The sequence below is a fragment of the Amblyraja radiata genome, chromosome 11 (assembly GCF_010909765.2).
Source record: "Amblyraja radiata isolate CabotCenter1 chromosome 11, sAmbRad1.1.pri, whole genome shotgun sequence".
Lineage (NCBI taxonomy): Eukaryota > Metazoa > Chordata > Chondrichthyes > Rajiformes > Rajidae > Amblyraja > Amblyraja radiata.
Window position 1 is genome coordinate 15557748 of NC_045966.1, and position 26006 is coordinate 15583753.

Here is a 26006-nt window from a genome sequence, read left to right on the forward strand (position 1 = left end):
GATGGGGGATGTTCCTGACCCAAAACATCACTTATCCATGTTCTCCAGAGATGTTGCCTGACACTCTGAGTTATTCCAGCACTGTGTCTTCAAATTACTACAAGCATTCCATTCAACACTTTTAATGCGCAAGGCCCTTTCTGTCACCATTTGGGTAAAGTAAATCAATGCACTAAGTTTGAACATAATTTCATAATGTGATAAAAACTATACTTTGAAAGAGCAATTATTTGATAATCCCAATAACCTTGGCACCAATTCCAACCTAAAATAGAACCCCCTTATGTTTTTTCCATTCCCTCAACTTTTCCATGGAACCCGATGACAGTTTGATGTGAATTAACGAACCTTAGAAATTTTGCAACATTATATGCTATGAGTTATCAAATAAAGAATTTAAATTGTGTTATTTTTTTATTTAGCATATGCAGTTAAAACATTTTTTTTAATGATTGCTTCATTACAATCAGCATAATTTCTGCTCTGTCTACTCAATCGAAACTAGGTGAAATTTCCACTTCGCTAGTTCTATGTATTTCTTTGTCACATGGAATCAGAGGAGGCTTGCAATAACATTCATGTAAATAGATATATATTTTTTTTATATTTAAAAACTATGTAATCAGTCTACAAATAAAACTTAAACTTACTAGAAAACTTCCAGGTCAAATACAGCAGAATGATTCGTTGCAGTCCACTTTTCTTTCTTTTGGAATCCTACCTTGACCTGGAATCTTGGGAGGAACTTCAGGAGATCGTAGTTAGCAGTTGGAAACAAGTCCAAGAAGCATTTCAACTTCGTAAGTTCATCCTCAATATTCTCTGGGGAAACAAATTTAATAAAAATACTTCATCTGTATTAAAATAAGATGTTTTCTGAAAGAAGGCTTAATTATAATGTTTCAAAAGAAAAGACAATTTTTATAAGATAAATTTGGGTGTTTTCAAACCAATTTTCAATCCCATGCAAATCGAAATAATCCATTGTATTCGATTCAGTTATCTTTTTTTGAATACGTTTCAGAATATGCAATCTTAAAATATTGTCACTAATTAATTGGAAAATTTGGTGTTAAAAATGCTAATTATCAGAATACGTGATGTCAAAATATTTTGTGCGTCACGCAATTTTACAGGCGCGACATGGTGCTTGCAGAATTAGAAAATATGTCACAGCATACAGAGCTAAAAACAATGGGTGTTTATACAGCAAGATCTACTGGGTCTGCATATATTGCAAATGAGAGTTTACGTCAAAATAAACTGACATAAACTATACATAAAGCATGTAATTTCTTATTGGCATGCAGAGCCAAGACAAAACCACTGGGGATAAATTTCATGCTGACCATGGTAAAAACAAATCATAGCCAAAAAAGGTGAAAACTAGGAGAAATAGAAAATGCGAGAAGCACTCGATGGTAAAGCAACATCTGAGGAATGAAATGTATCCAATGGGCACACATTCAGGTTCTCAGCTTCGTCTGATAGGTTTATCAGTTTCAAATGCACCTTAGCATTATTATCATTTTCACCAGGGCGCAATGAAATTCTTCATCCACATAAAGCTCAGAGTAAACAGTAATTACAGATACAAGTATAAATTCAACAAATTCAAAACAGCAGAATGGGCTAAAGATTGCAATCTGGAGCACAAAACAAATAATGAAATGCAATAATGGAATAAGCGAATAAAGTGGAATTAAGAGGTCAGATAGCCATGGGGAAGTTGTGCAGTCCGGTCGTCTGATCCTTCATGCTCCTGTATCTTCTCTTTTCTGGGAGATGGGAATGGCCAGGGTGGCAAGCATCTTTCACGATATTTCCAGCCTTCCTGATGTAAAGTCTACCTTGAACAAGGACTGTACGGAAGAAGATGCAAGACTGTGATGCACCTAGCAGCCTTCACCTCCTTCTGTGGTTCAGGCAGTCAAGAGCAGAGCAGTTGCCATGCCAAGCTGAAAGGTGCCCCGTCAAAATACTTTATATGACACACCTGTAGAAGTTCAAGAGAATCTTCATGGACAAACCAAACTTCTCAGATGGTTATGAAAATAAATCTGCTAATGTGTTTTCATAGTCACCGCATCAGTGTGAAGCGACAATGTTAGGTTGCTGGTGACATGGATGGCAAAGAACCTGAAGCTGTCGATCATCTTTACAGCAGCTCCATTGACGAGGACAGAGTCGTGTTCACTCCCACTCTCCCATTTCCTTTGGTCAACAAGTAACACTTTCATCTTGCTGACGTTAATGAGTAGGTTGCTGTTTTATAAGTATGACAAAGGTTCTCCAAATATCTCCTGTACTCCATCTCATTGTTATCATTGATCCAGCTGATGGTGGTTTCATTGGTGAACTTAAAGACAGAGTTAGCACTGTAATTGGCCACAGTCACAGATGTACAGGGAGTGAAGCAGGGAACTCAGCATGCAACCCTACGGAACACCAGTGTTGAAGGATATGTCATGAGCAATTCTAACCAACTGAGGTCTGCTGGTCAAGAAGTCTAAAAGCCAGTTGTAGTTTGAGGCTCCAAGGCCAAGGCCCAAAAGATTAAGGATGATCAGGGGGTTGAAGGTAATGCTGTAGTCAATGAATAGTATCCCGACATAAATATTCTAATTGTTATGGTGATCCAGAGCTGAATGTAGTGCAAGAGAGATTGTCCTCCATAGAGCTATTTGGCTGTTTGTAAATTACAAGTGGTCTAGATTGTCTGGATGTCTGGCTCAAATGTAGGCCATTACCAGTCTTTCAAAGCATTTCATTATGGTCGATGCTATCAATTGCTTGCCTCAACCTTCATTAAACACGTAATGAACTTTGCCCTTTGGGTTTATGGTTGAATAACAAATTATTCAGGTCCTCCAACATTACAGAGTCTGACAAAATGGCTAGCACAGGATTTCAAAAATAGTTAAAGCATGAGTGGATTGCGGATTGGACTGGTGCAGGCAGCCATCACAAAAGGTTGAAAACAGGAAAGCAAGAAATTAGTCATGGAGGCATTGGGACCCCAAAAGATCAGACTGGCGATAAAGTCGTATTTCAAGAAAGAGAATGCGCTTTTGGAAAAAAATCAGAGCGCTTGTGGGACAGACCATACTGAAAATATTAGTAGTATGGCATCTTTTGGAAAAGTTGTCACGACTTGTACCTCCCAATAATATTCACCTACAAGAGTCATTAATGCAATCCTAAAATAGAAAATGATTGTTGGAAATAGCAGAATACTCAGTAGTATCTATGTAAAAATAAAAAAGGGAACTAATGCTCAAGTATGAAACCCTATCAGAACTGCAAAAGAGAAAACAAATTAGTTTTCAACAAAGAGAATAGAATCCCTCCGATAGCGCAACACCAAAAGAGTTAACGTAACATAATGCTTCTTTGTGTTGTGTTATTAATAGCAGGGCTGTGGGACTCATTCCACAGGCCAAATCCAGAGCAAACAAAAAAAAACACAAATGACCGAGACAGAAGTGGACAATAACAGGATAAAAAACAGTAGGTTTGATAAAAGAATTAAGGAGTGCCAGGATAAATATTTCTAGCATTCACATATCATAGAACAGCACAAGAACAGCCCCTTTTTCAACCCACCATATCGGCGCTAACTCTGATATCTGCACAAGGTCCATACACCTCTACCCCCTGCCTGGGGTATCTTAGGCATCTGATCTAAATGCCTCTTGAACATTTCTTTCATATCTGATTCAATCACTTCCTGGAATGTACTGCTGGGGAAAGTGATAGAAGCAGATATGGAAGAAGTGTTTTAGCAGCATTTAGACGAGATGGATAAACAGGCAGGGAGTAGAGAGATAAGGACCTAGCGCAGGGTTCTACCATCATGTAAAACAAAACCATCCCCCTCTCACAGTAAACCTATGCCCCCTTGTATTTGACATTTCTACCCTATGGGAAAGACAATCAACCCTATCTATGCCGCACATAAATTTGTATACATTTCTATCAGGTCACCTGGAAGCCTTCTTGACTCCAGCAAAAATAATCCATGTTGGATTGTTGAATTTTTTCCCAACCCGCTCCAAAAAAAACTGAAGGCTGCACATTACATTGTTTAGTAGAGTATCATTGTATGTGTTAGTAAAACTGAACGCTTGTCAATTTCCATGTCCACCTGTGGTGAAACCGATAGATTACTTTTTTTTTTTTTTTTAAGAGACAACAAAAGAGTGCCAAATTATTGCATTGTTAAATGAAAAACCTAGACATTTTCAGTGAGCATGCAAGCAGCATTGGAAATGGGGCACTAATGAGCCAGATGCCATCAGATGATAACAGATGAGTTTTACTGTACTTCACAAAAATACCTCTATTGCCCTTAAGTAATAAAATATTTTAAAAGCCAACACGAAAAGCAAAGACTACAGCTCTGCCATCAACATGGTCATCCCCACCAAGCTCACCACCAAACTCAACCAGCTTGGCCTCAGCTCGTCGATATGCGACTGGATCCTGAATTTCCTGACGGAGCGACCGCAGGCAGGGAGACTGGGCCCGCAACTGTCCTCCACTATCACCCTGAGTACCGGCACACCACAGGGCTGTGTACTGTACCCCATGCTCTACTCCCTCTTCACACACGACTGTTCCTGCATTTGACACCAACACCATTGTCAAGTTTGCAGAGGACACAACAGTGATCGGACTGATCACCAACGGTGATGAAACACACTACAGGGCGGAGGTGCAGAATCTGGCGTACTGGTGCTCAGATAACAACCTGTCCCTAAACTACTCTGAGACCAAGGAGCTGATTATCAACTTCAAGAAGTCACATAATGGGGAATACACTCCAATCTTTATCAACGGGGACAGTGTGGAGAGAGTGTCCAGCTTTAGATTTCTGGGCACACACATTTCAGAGGACCTCACAAGGTACACCAACACCGCTGCGCTGGTCAAGAAGTAACAGCAATGACTGTTCTTCCTGAGAACACTGAAAAAGACTGGTCTGCCCCAACAGCTGCTGACAACCTTCTACCTCTGCACCACAGAGAGCATCCTAACATATGGCATCTCTGTGTGGGATCTCAGCTGCATGGAGGCGGAGAGGAGAGCTCATCAGCGGGTCGTCCACAGAGTGCAGAAGATAATTGGGACACAGCTACCAGCCTTAGAGGGCATCTACAATACACGGTGCCTCAGGAAGGCCATCGGCATTCATAAAGACTCCTCACACCCTTGCAATAGTCTGTTCGAACTTCTACCATCCGGCAGACGTTACAAGGCCTCTACGCCCGCACCTCCAGACTTAGGAACAGCTTCATCCCCAGAGCTATAGCTGCTCAGAACCGGCCCTGCTGAGTGCCCCCCATGAACTCTCTCCCTCGGATGGTCACGTCGCACATCGACCCGGCACAGACCTATTTGCACTTTATACTGCTTTAACTGGTTTTTTTTTTTAAATCTTGTTTCTCTGGGTGTCTAAATTTTTAGCCAATTAAGTTATTACATCAGATAGAAGCTGCATACCAAATCTCGTTGTACCTCTGTGCAATGACAAGACATTATTATTATTATTATTATTGACCCTTTTCTAGATATTAGCTTGGGATTAGCTTTTTTGTTTAAACTAAATATCTTAAAACTTCACATACCATATTCCTCCAGATATTCCACAATGTGCTTGACTAATAATGGAACTTCATTCCATTGATGACATCCTTGCTGTTGTTGCTCATTAAGAACTCCAAAAAATGTATTACTAGTTAATGAGTTGCTGCTACTCGATGAAGGAGAGAAGCTCTTCCTCATATCTTCCCTCAGACAAAAAGGCTGTATTTTGTCTATATAAAAAATAAAGTGTATGAGCAAAGATATTTGTATACTACAATAATTTAATAATTTAATGCAAGGGAACTTTGATTTCACTACCTTCGCAATAGTTTTTTAAATGAAGCCATTTTGAATTTCATTTTATAATTAGGCAGCACTGCAAATATGAAATGTACATGCAAATTCAAAAGGAATTGTTAAACAAATATATCAGACAGCCCTGACAACCACTGCCAGATCAGATTTCCACTAACCCCAAGGAATAGAAATAGATCTATTTTTCTTTCCTAACCAGTCATCGAATAACAGCAACTCATTGCCTCTAAAGAGGAGTTCTAGAAGAATCAAAATTATGCTTTCTTGGATTAATTAGAATGGAACTTCTACAATAGTTCAGCTATTTAGTGCCTAAAGGATTATTAACTAGAAAAATCCAGTCTCACTGTTCCTAGTTTGCACACAAGGAACAAAGAGGAACATGGCAACAAATTTCAGTTCATGGATTTGGAAATGAGAAAACAAATTCAAAATCTTAATATGGCATCTATCTTAGATGCATGATAGTGAAAACATGACTAAGCTGGACAATGATGCTTCCATTAATAAATAATTAAGAACACCATGAAAAAGATAATTGGATTTTAAAGATAGAGGCTGATTTAAATAGTTACCTGACCTGACACATTTCAGAATGGCAGGGAGTGACTAGTGGGGTACCGCAAGGCTCAGTGCTGGGACCCCAGCTATTTAATGATTTGGACGAGGGAATTGAATGCAACATCTCCAAGTTTGCAGATGACACGAAGCTGGGGGGCAGTGTTAGCTGTGAGGAGGATGCTATGAGGCTGCAAGGTGACTTGGATAGGCTGGGTGAGTGGGCAAATGCATGGCAGATGCAGTATAATGTGGATAAATGTGAGGTTATCCACTTTGGTGGCAAAAACAGGAAAGTAGACTATTATCTAAATGGTGGCCGATTAGGAAAAGGGGAGATGCAACGAGACCTGGGTGTCATGGTACACCAGTCATTGAAAGTAGGCATGCAGGTGCAGCAGGCAGTGAAAAAAGCGAATGGTATGTTAGCATTCATAGTAAAAGGATTTGAGTATAGGAGCAGGGAGGTTCTACTGCAGTTGTATAGGGTATTGGTGAGACCACACCTGGAGTATTGTGTACAGTTTTGGTCTCCAAATCTGAGGAAAGACATTCTTGCCTTAGAGGGAGTACAGAGAAGGTTCACCACTGATTCCTGGGATGTCAGGACTTTCATATGAAGAAAGACTGGATAGACTCGGCTTGTACTCGCTAGAATTTAGAAGATTGAGGGGGGATCTTATAGAAAGTTACAAAATTCTTAGGGGGTTGGACAGGCTAGATGCAGGAAGATTGTTCCCGATGTTGGGGAAGTCCAGGACAAGGGGTCACAGTTTAAAGGATAAAGGGGAAATCCTTTAGGACCCAGATGAGAAAAACATTTTTCACGCAGAGAGTGGTGAGTCTCTGGAACTCTCTGCCACAGAAGGTAGTTGAGGCCAGTTCATTGGCTATATTTAAGAGGGAGTTAGATGTGGCCCTTGTGGCTAAAGGGATCAGGGGGTATGGAGAGAAGGCAGGTACAGGATACTGAGTTGGATGATCAGCCATGATCAAATTGAATGGCCGTGCAGGCTCGAAGGGCCGAATGGCCTACTCCTGCACCTATTTTCTATGTTTCTACATATTTTCTGAAAAGTAATCAAGAGTCCTCTACTTTAAACAAAGGTGATGAATTTGTGGTAACAGTCACAAAAATGGTGGATTCACACAAAGCAACTTTTTAGTCCGAGTACCTTCCCTGGAAGATTCTAAAGATCAAACACTGCAAATGAGAAGGGCATGCCAACATGCAACAAAAATAAATTTAATCAACAATATACAACATTCCTGCCATGTTTTCTTCGATATATTTAACAGGACAAAATCTGATGTTTTCAACATACATAGGTATGAATTCATTGAGTCAAACTGCTCTACAGGCCACATTCTAAGATTTGTTTTCTTTCGAGTATAGCTTGTTCTGTTCCAGTAGATAATTTGCTTTGAGTTCATAACTTCAAATTTAATAGACAGGAAATGCACAATGCACATTTTACATTGAAAGTTACAATAATGCAACTGACAACAGTTCAAAGATGCGACCTGCCACAAGATCACAATAAAGATGAGATGTAAACCTCGGTCACATCCAGATGTTGAAACCATGTTTACAGTATATCTATTGCCCGATCTCTTTAGTTATTTTTAATAGAATGGGCAAAAGATAAAGTAAATAAGCAACATTGGCCTTCTGGTATAAAGATTCTTCAGACTGGGATTTCAGATTCCATTTTAGGTGTAATTAACAATTCCATTAAAAGAAATTATCCTCGGATGAGATTCAGGCATGTAACACACAAGAGGTCAATTATTTTGAGGAAGCATAAGGTAGAGAAGAAAAACTAGCAACTTTTCCCTGATATAGCTTAGTTTCGCTTTTTTTAGTTTAGATACACCGTGGAAACAGGTCCCTCGGCCCCCCCGAGTCCACACCGACCAGCGATCCTCGCACATTAACATTATCCTACACACAAGGGACAATTTACACGCATACCAATCCAATTAACCTACAAACCTGTACGTCTTTGGAGTGTGGGAGGAAACCAAAGATCTTGGAGAAAACCCAAGCGGTCATAGGGAGAACATACAAACTCTGTACAAACAGCACCCATGGTCGGGATCTAACCCGGGTTCTGTTAGTTGGATGTTTTGAAATAAATGTAACCGCATCATCAAGGCCACTAATTTAAATGCATCTTTACAATTTAATCTGAAATATTTATATGTCAGAAATTTGATTCAAAATTCTATTAAGAGTTGTAAATAAATGACTGTTATACACTCCTAATTCCATTCATGAATATTTGCTCTTTTGGGCCCCGGATATACAAAAAGCTATCAGAGATGTACATATAGTACATTCAGAAAGTATTCAGACCCCTTCACTTTTTCCACATTTTGTTACGTTACAACCTTTTTATAAAATTGATTAAATTCTTCTTTTTTTTATCATCAATCTACACACAATACCCCAGAATGAAGAAGTGAAAACAGGTGTTTAGAAATTTTTGCAAAGTAATTAAAAAGAAATAACTGAAATATCACATTTACATAAGTAGTCAGACCCTTTACTCAGTAGACAGTAAACAATAGGTGCACGAATAGGTCATTCGGTCCTCGAAGCCAGCACAGCCATTCAATGTGATCATGGCTGATCATCCACAATCAGTACACCGTTCCTGCCTTCTCCCCAGATCCCCTGACTCAGCTATCTTTAAGAGCCCTATCTAGCTCTCTCTTGAAAGTACCCAGAGAACTGGCCTCCACTGCCCTCCGAGCCAGAGAATTCTACAGACTCACAACTCTCCGTGTGAAAAAGAGTTGTTGAGTTGTACTTTGTTGAGGCACCTTTGGCAGCGATTACAGCCACAAGTCTTCTTGGGTATGATGCTACAAGCTTGGCACACCTGTATTTGGGTAATTTCTCCCATTCTTCTCTGCAGATCCGCTCAAGCTCTGTCAGGTTGGATGGGGTGCGTTGATGCACAGCTATTTTCAGGTCCTTCCAGAGATGTTCGATTGGGTTCAAGTCCGGTCCCTGGCTGGGCTACTCATGGACATTCGCAGACTTGTCACAAAGCCACTCCTGTCTTGGCTGTGTGCTTAGGGTCGTTGTCTGTTGGAAGGTGAACCTCCGCCCCAGTATGAGGTCCAGAACGCTCTGGAGCAGGTTTTCATCAAGGATCTCTCTATACTCTACTCCGTTCATCTTTCCCTCGATCCTGACTAGTTTCCCAGTTCTTGCCGCTGAAAAACATCCCCACAGCACGATGCTGCCACCACCATGCTTCACCGTAGGTATGGTATTGGCCAGGTGATGAGCGGTGCCTGGTTTCCTCCAGACATGACGCTTGGCATTTTGGCCAAAGAGTACAATCTTGGTACAATCCAGAGAATCTTGGAGTACAATCCAGAGAATCTTGTTTCTCATGGTCAGAGTCCTTTAGGTGCCTTTTGACAAACTCAAGCGGGCTGTCATGAGCCTTATACTGAGGAGTGGCTTCCGTCTGGCCATTCTACCATAAAGGCTTGATTGATGGAATGCTGCAGATATAGTTGTCCTTCTGGAAGGTTCTCCCATCTCCACAAAATAACTCTGGAGCTCTGTCAGAGTGACCATAAGGTTCTTGGTCACCTCCCTGACCAAGACTCTTCTCCCCCGATTGTTCAGTTTGGCCGGACGGCCAGCTCTGTGAAGCCCTGGTGGTTCCAAAGTCTTTCCATTTAAGAATGACGGAGGCCACAGTGCTCTTCGGGACCTGTAATGCTGCAGAAATTGTTTTATACCCTTCCCCAGATTCGTGTCTCGACACAATCCAGTCTTGGAGGTCTACGGACAATTCCTTAGTCTTCATGGCTTGGTTTTTGCTCTGACATGCACTGTCAACTGTGAGACCTTATATAGACACGTGTGTGCCTTTCCAAATTATGTACAATCAATTTAATTTACCACTCCAATCAAGTTGTAGAAACATCTCTCAAGGATAATCAATGGAAACAGGAAGCAGCCCCAGGTCAATTTTGAGTGTCATTGCAAAGGGTCTGAATACTTATGTAAATGTGATATTTCAGTTATTTAATTTTAATTACTTTGCAAAAATTTAAAAACACATGTTTTCAATTCTTCATTCTGGGGTATTGTGTGTAGATTGATGATAAAAAAACGTTTTTAATCCATTTAAAAATACCAAAATGTGGAAAGGTGAAGTCTGAATACTTTCTGATTGCACTGTATTTTAGCCAGCTTCTCAATGTTAAGCATCCAGGGCACATCCCAGGGTTACCACTTAGATTTAAAGTATTTATTTTTAAAATAATACTTACTTAAGACTCAATTTATTAAAGCATTATGTCCTCGAATTTTCACCTTAGCAGAATTCATATTTTTTTTTAATATTTCACAATTCATTTTCTGCCCATTTCCACAGATTTTACTTGTTTCAAATGTTCCAAAGATTACATTTCTCAAGGATGTTTTATTATAAACGAGTTCGGTATTCCGGCTGCCCAGGTCATAGGTCTGCTCCGCGCTGGCTGTAAGCCTGGGCCGCCACGGCTCCGGGCCAGTGTCCCGTCAGTCCAGGGTCACCCCGAACAACTCCGGTTGCCCCCGGACAGGGATGGGACACTCGGGAGGGGACTGTCCAGTAGCAATTCAACAGCCTGGCAGCGCTGGAGACCCGGGTTCAATCCCGACTACGGATGAAACGCAGGTCTGTTTTCATGCAGCAGCACAGCTGCAGAGAATGTTTATCGCGAGTGACTTTTGACAAATCCCATGATTCCTTGCATTTTAATCGGAATACCGAACTCGCCTATTGGGCCATCATAACATTATATCACAAGTGAATTGCGACTTTATGCCAGGCAGCAAGTCACTTACAATTTTTTTGTTTTCCACAAGCAGTCAATCAATCAAAAAATATATTGCACTAACTCTGAAAACCTACCTTTGAGCACAGACACCCACTGAAAAAAATAACTTATACACCAATCACCCTTAGTGAATAAGCATTTTTTAGCCAGCTATGGTTGCTTGAGATTGTGGCAAAAGATCAACCTGTAGTTCCTCATTGAAGAAACGCAGAATTTGTCCAAACTTTCTTGGCAATTAATCTGAAAAGGAAACAAACAAGATTCTTAATATGCAGTGTAAATAATACATTAAAATGCAATGGGTGGATAATTTAAAAAACCTTGATGTTATACATTAGTATCTTTTTTCCTTCATACTATATCCTACCTTTAAACTTCAAAGCCTTAATAAAAGCCCTCTCAAACAAATTATGAAGCAGATTAAATTCAACATCTTTGACCTATAGTTAAACACTTTCAAGATTTGAAGATGTGTTTGTCAAGAAAACATTGCATTTTCACAATACAATGAACAATAAAATGGAGAAATAAGGATCTGCAGCTGCTGGTTTACAAAAAAAAAGCAGAAAGTGCTGGAGTAACTCAGTAGATCAGGCAGCATCCTTGGAGAACATGGATAGGTGACGTTTCGGGTCAGGACCCTCTTCAGACTAATGCAGGGGGGCAAAGGTTCCGTTTCTTGGATCATTGGAATCTCCTCTGGGGAAGAGGTGGCTCAGTTCCACACGGACGGGTTGCAACAAAATTGGAGGGAGACCAATATCCTGCAATGGAGATTTGTTATTATTAGTTGGGAGGGCTTGAACTAGATAGGCTGGATAAGTGAGTCCCAGAGCAGAAATGATGCAGATGAGAAGTTGGGGCAAAGAGAGCAAGCTTAATAGTTAGGACAACCAAGAGACACTGCAAAAGGGGGAAGATAGGTAGTCAAAACTCCATTTATTTGAATGCAGGAGGCTTAACAGCACGGGACATGAATTCAGGACATGGTTTGGACTGGGATAGACAATAGGTGCAGGAGTAGGCCATTCGGCCATTCGAGCCAGCACCGCCATTCAATGTGATCATCCCCAATCAGTACCCCGTTCGTGCCTTCTCCCCATATCCCCCGACTCTGCTATCTTTAAGAGCCCTATCTAGCTCTCTCTTGAAAGTATCCAGAGAACCGGCCTCCACTGCCCTCTGGAGGCAGAGAACTCCACAGACTCACAACTCTGTGAGAAAAAATGTTTCCTCGTCTCCGTTCTAAATGGCTTACCCCTCATTCATAAACTGTGGCCCCTGGTTCTGGACTCTCCCAACATCAGGAACATGTTTCCTGCCTCTAGCGTGTCCAAACCCTTAATAATCTTATATGTTTGAATAAGAATGTAATGGTCATAACATGGCTAAGAGAAGGGCAGAAGTGGCAGCTCAATATTCAAGAGTACAGATGCTACAGGCATGATGGAGGTACATTTAAGAGAGGGTGGTTTCTTTTGATGGAGAAGGTCTAAACAAACTCCTCAATGTATATATAAAGTGTGGGAGTACGCTCAAGATGAAAATCAGTGCCAAAAAAAGGACACAATATGGGTCTGGTAAGCAAAGCAAAGGAAAATCCCAATGATTTCTACTGGTATATTAAGAATATAAAAGGTGGCAAAATAGGCCACCTTAGAGATCAGCACGGCCAAGTGTGTCCAGAGCCACAGGAGAGGGGTGAAATATTTTAAATGGAATAATTTAATTAAATATTTTAATCCTTTATTATGTGGAGAAAATTATGGAAACCAAGGAAATGAGGCAAACATGTTGCAATGTCTTGATTCATATCGTAGTTGTCAAAGTGGGGGTATTGGCAGTCTTAAAAGACATCAAGGTGGATAAATCCACAGGGCCTAACCAAGTGCATCCTCAGACGTGGGTAGCTATGGGGTAAAATCACACAGAGCCTAACATCAGAGGTAGACAAAAAGGCTGGAGAAACTCAGCGGGTGAGGCATCTGTGGAGCGAAGGAATAGGCGATGTTTCAAGAAGGGTCTTGACCCGAAACGTTGCCTATTCCTTCGTTCCATAGATGCTACCTCACCCGCTGTGTTTCGCCAGCTTTTTTGTCTACCTTCGAATTTTCCAGCATCTGCATTTCTTTCTTAAACTAACATCAGAGGTGGTATGTTTAGGATAGGATTCTGAGTGACAGGATTGCCAACATTTGGATAGATATGGACTGATTAGGGATAGTCAGCACAGGTTGGTGCTTGTGAAAGTGCGTTGCTCTAATCTGTTTGAATTTTTTTTAAGAAGTAATCAAGAAGATTGATGAGAGTCCATGTGTCTTTATGGACTTTAGGAAGGTCATTGACCAAACCCCAAATGGTAGGATGATCTGGATAGATTGTATGGATACCAGGGAGAGCCAACTAATTCGACACATGATTACCTTGATGGAATTGATATTGTTTTTGAACTGGAAGATTAATTAGTAATGTGCTGCAGCAAACAGTGTTAGGCTCATTGCTACTCAAAATGTATTAAATAATTTGATTAGAATGTACACAGCATGGGTAGTAAGTTCACAGAAGACATATACAGGGCTGCCACTGATTTCCCGGCACACTTGATTCCAGAGCCTTGCTGGATTATCTGCTTTGCCAGACCAACAGAGGTCACAGCCTCTGAGAGGAATCAACTTCTACCGGAACCGAGATAGCACCCCGCAAATTCAGCCTCAGAAGTCAGCTATAGGAACAGATCTGCCGGCTTCGGCCAGGCCAGAGTCCCAGCCACAGGAGGCAAATTCAACACACCCATTAGCTGCTGAAGCTTTTGTCCATATTAGAGGAGGTGCTGGACCACCAGTTGTTGGAAAATCAACCTGTATATGTTATTTGTAGGCAGTGGAGATTATCAAAAATTATAGAAGGAACTTGATCTATAGGTAAACGAGCCAAGGAATGATGTTCAATATAGATAAGTGCGAGAAGCTGTATTTTGGAAAGTGAACACAAGGTATGACTTTCACAATGATCAGTAGGGAGTTCTCAGGAGCGTTGTAGAATAGAGGGACAAAGGGGAGTGTACATGTACATAGTTCCCTGAAATTGGCACACTGGTCTTCATCAGTCAGGAAAAGAGTTGAGAAGATGTTACAGTTGTGCATGCCGTTGAAGTCGTTGGTGTGTTTAGTTTTGGTTACCATGCTGTAGGAAAGACAACATTAAACTAGAAAGAGTGCAAAGACGATTTACTCGGATGTTGCCAGGAGGTTGCGCATATGGAATGGGCTGCTGAGAAAGTGGTTGAAACATCTACAACAACAACAACAACAACATTTAACAGACATTTGGACAATTACATAAGGTTGAGAGGGATATCAGCAAATGGGTCTAGCTTTGATGGCATCTTGGCTGGCATGGACAACTATATAACCTACATACATTTTCAAAAGACATTTGATAAAGACATACAAAAGGTTGATTACCAAAACAGAGCTGCAGGGAATTAAAGGCTCAGCAAAGCAAGGATAGATCTGGGCATTAGTAGGCAGTGCTGTTTAAGATCAGTGCATCAATGCAAACAAATATTCAAAGAGAAAATTATCACCATAGCTCACTGCTTCTTTGTGGTGAGCACTACAGAGCAGAATCCAAATCTATCATTCAAAAAGGCTTAACGTTATATATTAACTGTAGTCTGCTTTCTACAAGCTCTCCCCTCAGACATTCTTTAACTTCATTAAAAGTTTTAGTAAATTTGGGTTTGCAATTCACCTACGCCAAATCTTGTCCACCTTACACAAGTCAACTCACAAAATGCTTGACTAATCTTCTGGATTTTTTTGAGGATGTAACAAGTAGAATAGATAAAGGAGACCCAGTGGATGTGGCATATCTGGACTTTCAAAAAGCCATTGACAAGGTCCCACACAAGAGATTAGTGTGCAAAATTATAGCACATGATATTGGGGGTAGGATATTGACATGGATAGAGAACTGGTTGGCAGACAGGAAGCAAAAGTAAGAATTAACAGATCCTTTTCAGAATGGCAGGCAGTGACTAGTGGTGTGCCGCCAGGCTCGGTGCTGGGACCCGTTATTTACAATATATATTAACGATTTAGATGAGCGAATTAAATGTGACATCTCCAAGTTTGCAGATGACACAAAGTTGAGTGGCAGTGTGAACTGCAAGGAGCATGCTATGAGGCTACAGGGCGACTTGGACAGGTTGGGTGAGTGGGCAGATGCAGTATAATGTGGATATATATGAGGTTATCCAGGGCTCAAAATTAGCGGTTGCCCGTGTGCCAATGACCACCCAAAGTGCCGGCAGGCAACCTAAATGCCGAGTCATTTTGCCCAGCTTGGCACTGCAGATACTGGTTTATACCGAAGATAGACACGAAAAACTGGAGTAACTCAGCGGGTCAGGCAGCATCTCTGGAGAAAAGGAACGTGACATTTCGTGGCAACGACGTAGTGCGGAGCAAAGATACGGGGTGTGGGGTGACGAAGGGTCGTAGCGAATGACGAGCCCCGCACAGCAGAGGCTAAAGATCCTATAGGACAGTGACAGTGACAGCGGCTCCTCCTCCTCCCGCACCCCCCCCCCCCGCCCTGATAGCGGCCGCTGCTTGCAAATCCACTAACGGCGATACCGCTTTCAAAACAAACCCTCCCGCACGCCGAGGCCGGGAGGGAGGGAGGGGGGAGGCCCCCTTCCGCCATCTGAAGCAGCTGCACCGCTCGGCCCCGCACCTTCTGTTGGCTGGCGGAGGAGGGGAGGCGGTGGCGAGGAGATCCCAACTGCCTCTCCCTTTGGCGGCAGCACTTGGCGGTGGACAGGGACGGCCAAGGCAGCAGGACGATGATACCGATGTACTGATGCCCACCGCCAATCCCGTACTGATCTACCCCATTTAACCCCACTGACATCCACCGCACTCTCCCCTCACAATTTTACTTATTCCAACCAACACGCACTAATTCCCCTGCCTCAATCCATCAATCCAGCACCTTGCCTTCTCTCACACCCCCCCCCCGCCATCTATCCATCCCGCATTGATTCACAGCGCTGCCGCCCCTCCCCACTGTGTTGGAAATGTCTTGAGCGAAAATTGACTATGTTTGATAACGGAATGCAATCAAATGCGTTTTAAATCCCAATGTTGTTATTTGTTTTAATCCATAAAGATGGATTAAATTGTGAACATGTGAAACATTAAAACCGCAGTGTTCGATTGTCACTGCTACCGTTAACACGTTATCACAGAATACATTTTAACGGCAAATCAATGCTCTTAATATGGAGTATCAGTACTGATATTTAATGAGCAACATCCACAACTATACGTCGGATTTATCCAGGTTTTACTTCTACAGTCAGTCATATACCTCACAAATTTGGTCAGGAGATATTTCAGTTGAAAATTTAATGTTAATTCTGAAGTGGGAATGATGGAAACAGCTTTTATCAATAATTTTTTTTAAATCTGGGTATCTTCATTGCTGTTCACAACACATACATTTAATCTGAATGTCCGGTAATGTGCCGTTTTGACACCTTTAAGGATTAGCAAAAGGATTTGAGTATAGGAGCAGGGAGGTTCTACTGCAGTTGTACAGGGTCTTGGTGAGACCACACCTGGAGTATTGCGTACAGTTTTGGTCTCCTAATATGAGGAAAGACATTCTTGCCATAGAGGGAGTACAGAGAAGGTTCACCAGACTGATTCCTGGGATGTCAGGACTTTCATATGAAGAAAGACTGGATAGACTCGGCTTGTACTCACTAGAATTTAGAAGATTGAGAGGGGGATCTTATAGAAACGTACAAAATTCTTAAGGGGTTGGACAGGCTAGATGCAGGAAGATTGTTCCCAATGTTGGGGAAGTCCAGAACAAGGGGTCACAGTTTAAGGATAAAGGGGAAATCTTTTAGGACCGAGATGAGGAAAACATTTTTCACACAGAGAGTGGTGAATCTCTGGAACTCTCTGCCACAGAAGGTAGTTGAGGCCAGTTCATTGGCTATATTTAAGAGGGAGGTAGAGGTGGCCCTTGTACCTAAAGGGATCAGGGGGTATGGAGAGAAGGCAGGTACAGGATACGGAGTTGGATGATCAGCCATGATCATATTGAATGGCGGTGCAGGCTCGAAGGGCCGAATGGCCTACTCCTGCACCTATTTTCTATGTTAAACATATTACCAAAAGAACATTTGCTGCAGTTATGTCCTTTGGCCATCTCTTGTCAGTTAGTGTAATGTTTAACATGTCAGATGGGTATAGTCGGTTTTAACAGTTATTATCATAAAATGCCTTTAGAAATTTCCTTGCAACCTGTATATTTTGTTGCGGATAAATTATGTGGGAAGCAAGAGTGTTTCTGTACCAATAGCAATAACGACCCATGCTATGGCCATGTCATGATAATTTTCAGTCCACAGAAAACATGCTTGCATCAATCTGTAGTGTGCATGGTTAAGCATATATGTTACCATGGTCCAGGATTTATTGACACAGGTTGATCATACGCTGAATAATCCAACCACATTTTTGTTGGGTAGTGGAAAGAAATAATATAAATTGCATTAATTGCAATGTGTAAAAAGAGTTGAGATACTGTATTGTAACTTTGCTGCATGTCATTGTGGTATATATCATGTCTTGATTGGCAAATAAGTTTCTTTTGTGACTTTATTTGAAGCAGAAATAATATGTGAATGCTTCATTGAGCATAATTCTGACTGGTAACTATGCACTTCGTTCGAGCACATTATCGCACGCCTCATGCAAGCAGTCTTAAATTGACCACCTAAACTGTCATTTGGCAACCTAAAAAGTTGCCCGAGTTGCCCGGCTGGCAACAAGGAAAAAAAAGTTACGCGAGAGCCCTGTATATCCAATTTGATGGCAAGAACAGGAAGGCAGATTATTATCTGAATGGATTAGGAAAAGGAGGTGCAACGAAACCTGGGTGTGCTTGTACTGCATGTACTGAAAGTAAGCATGCAGGTACAGCAGGCAGTGAAGAAAGCTAATGGCATGTTGGCCTTCATTGCGAGAATTTTGAGTTTAGGAGCAAGGAGGTCCAACTGCAGTTGTACCAGGGCCCTGATGAGACCGCACCTGGAGTATTGGGTGCAATATTGGTATCTTAATTTGAGGAAGGACATTATTGCTATTGAGGGAGTGCAGCGTAGGTTCATCTGGTTAATTCCCGGGATTGCGGGATTGACATATAATGAAAGAATGGATCAAATGGGCATGTATTCACCAGAATTTAGAAGGACGAGAGAGGATCTTAAAGAAACATAAAATTCTGAAAGGATTGGACAGGCTAGATACAGGAAAAATGTTCCCGATGTTGACGGAGTCCAGAACCAGGGGTCACAGTTTAAGAATAAGGGGTAGGCCATTTAGGACTGAGATAAGGAAAAGCTTCTTCACCCAGAGAATTGTGAATCTGTGGAATTCTCTGCCACAGAAGGGCAGTGGAGGCCAATTCAAGATGTTTTCAAGAGGGAGTTAGATTTAGATCTTAGGGCTAAAGGATTTAAGGGATATGGGGGGGGGGGGAGCAGGAATGAGGTACTTTTTAGATGGTCAGCATGATCATAATGAATGGTGGAGCTAGCTCGTCGGGCCAAATGGCCTACTCCTGCACCTATGTTTCTATGTGCTCTTTCAGTTAAGTATTTCAATTTGACCTTTTCCAACTACTGAAAGTTGGGACTAGCAATTTAACTAGATAGATAATTAATAAAACAAATTAGGGGGCAATGTTAATGTTATGTAGGTTGGTGAAGTGGCTATAATCAATATAAATCAGCAGAAACAATTTGAGATGGCAAGTCTTTGCTGAGTCATTGTTATCACGACAAAAAAGATTTCCACATTCTACATCAATAAACCACTACTGGGATTAATGTAATACCCAATAAAACACCAAAAGTGGAGGTCTTCCGGGTTTGACTAATGGTATATGAAGAATTAGACGATCTGAATCAAGATAGCTGGATGCATGTGGGTTTAGCAACGTCAGCTTTTGCGATTGATTAGTCTAGTGCCTCCAATTCCCCCAAAATAAAAATCACAAACGCATTGGATGAACTTCCCATTTTAACGGAGAAGTAAAATGAGTTGATCGAATCATTTGGGCTACAAACTTAAATACAAGCTAGTTGAAAACTCAAACCCAAAAGAATCAGAAAGGTGAGTGGTGTGGAAACCTCATTGCATGCATAGATTAATACACAGCTTAATAAAGCATGTTGACAGAGTATCATTTGCGAAGGAACTACTACTTTCAGTTCCCTGAAGCGCGTAATATCGAAAATAAACTTTACGTCCAATATTTCTTCAGTATATATTTTTTTGGAACAGCATAGTTTATGACTAAGGGTGCTCAATCCCTAAACAACCGCGAAAGCAGGGCGGCAAAACGCCAAATGTCGCTGCCCTGGCGCAAATTACAAGGAAACTTCCAGAAAACAACGCTGTACACGCTCTATTACATGGCGACAAGATCTATATATAGCCTCACAGATAACACCCGAGTAACCTTCCAGAATGATATGCGACCTCCTCCATTGCCACCCCCCAAAACAAAATTACTCATGACCGATTTGCAGAGATCAAAACAATTGTCCAGACTGAACACCCGGAGACGTTCAGCCTTCGATAGACATTATGAAGGCATGGACGCCAGTTGCACAATTTCGTGCTGGGTTCTTGTTCGTTGACTACATAATACGAGTTAAAATAAGGCTATACATATACAAATGACTAAAAAGCATTCACTATTACAAACTAATCGGGATGTATCGCTGTAGCATGACGTTTACATTAAACATTATGACTGAATGTAGTATTGAATTCTGTCTTTACTTTGTGTACTAGTCATGTCTCTACTATTTATTTCATTCCCCTTACATGTTTTTCCTATACATGCTCAATTTTTGTAAGGTGTCCTTGAGACTCTTGAAAGGCGCCCATAAATAAAATGTATTATTATTATTATTATTCTTTATTTCAAAGGCGACTGTTTTTATTTTAAAAAGTGACAGCGTCGTGCCCAAGCCCACCATATATGGTGTATACATATATATGGTGTATACACTTTTTCTCTCGGTTATTATATTTACAGTGTACTATGTTGTCATGTTCTGTTGTGCTGCTACAAGTAGGAATTTAATTGTTCTATCCGGGACAAATGACAATAAAATATTCTTGGCTCTTGACACCCACCGCCACCCGGAGGACCTCCACCGACCCCGGGGGGGCTTCCGCGCCTCCCGGAGGACCTCCGCCAACCAACCACCACCCCAGCCCGGACCACCTCCTCCGCACATCCCCCACCACCCAAGCCGGGAGAACCTCCTCCGCCCCCCCCCACCACCACGCACCCCAAGCCGGGAGGACCTCCTCCGCCCCCTCCCCAGCCAGGAGGACCTCCACCCGCCCGCCACAGCTGGCTGTGACCGCCGCGCAGGCGCGCTCCCTGCTCCCCCTGCCGCCGGCGCGTGCTCAGTGCCAACGGTCGCCGGCACAAAAATCCGTTGCCGCTCGAAGTCAAGTCAGGCCGATCCTCCTCCTCCTCCCCCCACACACACTTACTTGTTCGGGCCTAAGCGACGGAGCTCGGCACCGACTACCCCGGGATCGTTTATTTCCAGCCGTCACGTCGGAAAACGCTGCCTGTATCTTACACGAACCGTTTCCTGCAATCGCTTTCTTTACGTTTCGACTTTGTTTTTTTTTTCCCTCCCAATATATTTTCTTCGCTAATGGTTAGACAACATCTGCGTCACCAACCGAAGCTTTGCCTGCCGGAAGTGACGTCACCAGCCGACCGCGCTAGCCATTGACAGACAAGCTGTCCGGTGACATCACCGCCAAACGGTTGCTGTCAGGTTGCTCGTTGCCATGGTCCCCGGGGTGAGAGCAGTGGCTTAAAGCGCTAGGCCGCTAGGAACCAGGAAAAGCACCCATTAGTGAATAATACCAAATGCATATTTAATATTCTGTCTATTCGTCTAAACAAAAACTGGTAAACACAGTTCAATGCATTCTATTATTAAAATGTAATACTGACAGTTCAATTAAATATTATTGGATATGAATAGCATAGTTGGTCTCCATAGGGCCGGTATGAACCAGGAAAAGCATCCATTTGTAAATAATACCAAATGCATATTTAATATTCTGTATATTCGTCTCAACAAAAACTGGTAAATACAGTTCAATGCATTATTTGCATTATTTCTCTTGTTAAAATGTAATACAGTGCAATTAAATATTTTTGGATATGAATAGCATAGTTGATCACCTAACATTATGAAATGAACTGCAGATGCTGGTTTATACCGAAAATAGACAGAATGCTGGAGTAACCCAAGAGGGACAGGCAGCATCTCTGGAGAGAAGGTTGAGACCTGAAACGTCACCCATTCCTTCTTTCCAGAGATGCTGCATGTCTCGCTGAGTTACTCCAGCATTTTGTGTCGATGAAATAATGTAATGCGTGCACCAGTTAGAGTAGGTTAATGCCATAATCAAAACTGAAACTGTATTGGAGTGGCACGCTGGAATTAGACCATATTGTAATGCTGCAATGCTGCAGTCAAATCTGGCACCGACATGTTCCAGAGTCTGCAATAAGAGCTAGTGATAAAATGCTCCAAAATTTGTCAAGCTTTTAGGAACCTTATCCTTGTGGCAAATCTTTATTGTGTGGTTGTGGAGACAGTGTGCTATTTGATAAAAGGAACCATCAGAGCAGATTTACATATTTGAAATTGTAGCACAGATCATCAATTGATTTTTTTCCTGCATCTGTAGTTCAGAGAAATTGAAGGCCAGCATTATTTCCATGCTGGGATCAGCATATTCACTTTGCAAAAACTAAGAATGCTTTACTTCGCATCATTCAATGTTACATGTCACAACACATTCACCCACAAATCCATCAATGTACCACAAGAATTGAGAGTTGTATTTATAAGGAGAGATTGGATAATCTGGATTTATTGTTACTGAGACGAATAGGCTGCGGGGTGACTTTATAGAGGTTTATAAAATTACTAGACCAAGGGGGACGTGTTGGGTCCCGTCCCCTCAACGCGCGGTTGGGGGGGGGGGGGGCAGCCTGCGGCGTCACACACACACTAACCACCCTCCCCCCCACACACACTAATCACCCCCCTTGATATTATATAAATATTATTCATTGGCTCCTTTTACCCCAGTCCTGCCCTATATCGAGGCGTAGAGAGAGTGGGGAAGAGAGGGAGAGGGGGGAGAGGAGGGGGGGGGAGAGGAGAGGAGAGGGGGGGGATGGGGGAGATAGGGGGAGGGGGGAAGGGGGAGGGAGGTGGAGAGGAGAGTGAGGAATAGGGGAGTGAGGGGGGAGAGAGAGGAAGGGGGAGGAGGGGAGAATGGGGCAGAAGAGAGGGGAGGGGGGAGAAAGAGGGAGAGGGCGGACTTGAACTCGGCGAGCGGGCTGCGCGGACGGGGCCGACTGCAAAGGGGCGGCAGCTCTCGGTACCTCTCTGGACCTCTCTAGACCTTGCGGGACCTCTAAAGCCCTCGGAAGCCCAACCAAATTACTGTGTGTTTAGTGGCTTCAATCCAGAGCCCTGGGGGGGGGAGGGCGGGGCGCTGCGGACAGCCGGCCGAGTGCGAGTTACGCGGGGGGGGTGGGGGGTTGGTTACGTAACTCACAGCTCGTGAGAAACAGTGGCCAGCAGGCTACGCGTTGAAAACTGCGCAGCTGGCCGCGAGGAGCAGAGCCAATGTGACATCATCAGCTCGTTAACTTCAACAAAAGATCTCATGTTGGTGAAGAATTTCAAGAAATAATTAATCAAATTTTCAGATGAGGCGATTTTCGAGATCATGAGGTAAATCTCTACTGGAATATGTAAAAATGTCACCGTTAGTGCGTTGGGTTTTCAAGGAGATTTTTGACATCATGAGGTAAATCTCTACCGGAATATGTAAATATTTCACCGTTAGCGCGTCGGCTTCGGGTTTTCGAGGAGATGTGAAACACAGACAGACAGACAGACAGACAGACAGACAGACAGACAGACAGACAGACAGACAGATAGATAGATAGATGGTATAAATATGGGATGGATAATCAGTCTTTTTCCCAGAGCAGGGAAGTCTAAAACGAGGGACCACTGGTTTAAAGTAAGAATGGAGACATTTAAAAGAGATCTGAGGAGATAACATACTCATAAATAACAAAAACAAATTCAATAAATCAATAACTCCAATACTAGTTCAAAACAAAACAAAGTCCTTAGTGCAACCTAATTCACAGTCTGCATTGATTAGGTGGGCCAGAAGGGCCTAATTCTGTGCTCTGTGAATCTAAAGACTCATGGATGATAACAGTAGTCAAACATATAATTTATGGGAATTCATGTAACAGACTGCTTGTACAGTGAGGGCAAACTTTGTATCAAAACATACATTTAATTGAATTATTGTCAAATCTATTATACGTTAATATATAATAGAAAAGTACCTGGAATGTGTTAAAGGAAGAAAATGTTGCATTTATATAGCACTTTCCACAATTTATGTTACAAAATGCTTTACTTTTTAAGTGTAGGTAGACAAAAATGCTGGAGAAACTCAGCGGGTGAGGCAGCATCTATGGAGCGAAGGAATAGGTGACGTTTCGGGTCGAGACCCTTCTTCAGTTTCTCTAATTTTTGTCTACCTTCGATTTTTCCAGCATCTGCAGTTCTTTCTTATACTTTTTCAGTGTGGTTGCTTCAGAAAATGTGGCATATAATCACAAGGTCACACACATCAATGTAATAATGACCAGATATTCTGGAGGTGAAGGGGGGCGGGAGGTGGATGGGTGGGATTATGTTGGCTGAACTATACATGTTGATCATAACATCAGGATTATCGCTGCATTTTCTCAAAATAATGCTGTAGGACCTTTGATGTCAATTGAATGTGTGGTCAGGTCTGTAGTTTAATGGCGATCAAAAGCCCACCAGTGGAGCAATGAGACTTACATCTCTGGCTTTTGGCTCAGAATTGAGGACGCAATGAGCCATGTCTCATTAATTAAATATTAGTATAGATTATAAAAACAATTCAAACTTTTCATTGGATACTTCTCAGCAGTTTAGTGTAAAATTATAATTATAATTAGACACTGTATTTAAGAAAAGTCATTAATTATTTTCCCACTCCCTTGTTAATATGGATTATCATATGCTAAATTTACTTTTAGGTTTCAGTTAATTATGTTAATCAATTATAAGAGTGAAACCATGAGATTTGGTATTTAAAGCTGTCCAGTTTCAGAATTGAAAATACAAAATAAAAGTTTTGATAAATACGAGGTAGTTGTGCTAAAAGAAGGTTCCAAACTTACTGACGAGTTGGAGAGCAAGCATCAAGGAGGCTGTCAGACAAGGTTGCCGATGCCAGGAAAATAAAGGAATAGTGCTTTAAAATTAAAAGTTAAAGTTAAAAAGTAAAAACATGATGCATTCAAGAGAGAGTTGGATGTGGCTCTGAGGGCTAGTGGAATCAAGAGATATGGGGAGAAAACAGGAAAGGGGTACTGATTCTGGATGATCAGCCATGATCATATTGAATGGCGGTGCTGGCTCGAAGGGCCGAATGGCCTACTCCTGCACTAATTTTCTATGTCTATGTTTCTAAAACCTCTACAGAATATAGTCATCAGAGAGTAACCCAAAAGTACTAAATTCATTAACGCAAAGCAGAAAAAAGTGAACAGAGACACTCAATCCAAAAAATAAAGTTAGCATATAATAATCCATATTAACAAGAGATTAACGAAAATAATTAGAGATTATTTCATTAAATACAGTGTTTAATCATAATTACACACTGTATAATTTTAGATTGAATTGCTAAGAAATATCTAGTGAAAAGTGTGACTTGTTTTTTTAACTAATAGACATTGGAATGCCTTTGTGATCAATCAATCAATCAACCTTTATTGTCATCTTGCAAGCAACAGTGTACAGTGCAAAATGAAAAGACGTTTCCCAGGGAATAGCGGAGCATCGCACATGAAATTTAAAACATTTCACCCATAATAACACTAAAAACATCCAGTCCCTGATGGAACAGTATAAATAGTTAAAAGCAGGTAAAAACACAATGTTAAAATACAATAACCCTATCATAAAAATGTCCGGGGCAGCTGATTTGAGTGGCCAGTGCCAGTTATTAAAATGGCCAGTGCCAGTTATTAAAGTGTCCGTGCCAGCCGCAGAATCAAGTGACTGTGAGTACAGAGTGACTGTTTAGCAGCCTCACAGCCTGTGGTAGGAAACTGTTTAGCAGACTTGTGGTCCGGGCTTTGATGCTTCGATATCTCTTGCCTGATGGCAGGAGATCCAGGTGTATGTGGAGGGGGTGCAGTTTGTCCTTAGCAATTCTCTGAGCTTTTTTCAGACAGCGGCTCTGGAACAGTTCTTGTACCGAGGGTAGGGAGACGCCAATGATCCTCTCTGCTCCCCTCACTACCCTCTGCAGAGCCTTCCTGTCCGAGCAGTTGCAGGTGCAGTACCACGTATTTATGCAGTACGTGAGTACAGACTCCACCGTACCCCTGTAGAAAGTCCTGAGGATGTTGGTGGGGAGTGAGGCCTGTTTTAGTTTCCTCAGGAAGTGCAGTCGCTGATGGGC

General features: G+C 41.9%; 1 protein-coding gene across 4 annotated transcripts in view; it reads right to left on the reverse strand.

Moving 5' to 3' along the window:
* Positions 1-21157, reverse strand: part of fam13b (family with sequence similarity 13 member B) — a 68043-nt gene extending 46886 nt beyond the window's left edge. For 2 of the 4 annotated variants that reach the window (XM_033029388.1, XM_033029387.1), the window contains exons 1-4: positions 20922-21157; positions 11394-11559; positions 5631-5819; positions 651-822 (exon numbers count right to left, since the gene is read on the reverse strand). In XM_033029388.1, coding sequence (XP_032885279.1) covers positions 651-822; positions 5631-5787 — 329 coding nt within the window. In that variant the 5' untranslated portion in view covers positions 5788-5819; positions 11394-11559; positions 20922-21157. The remainder of the gene's footprint in view (positions 1-650; positions 823-5630; positions 5820-11393; positions 11560-20921) is intronic. The other 2 variants (XM_033029386.1, XM_033029389.1) reach the window with 2 other exon arrangements.
* Between the last annotated feature and the right edge of the window lie 4849 nt (positions 21158-26006).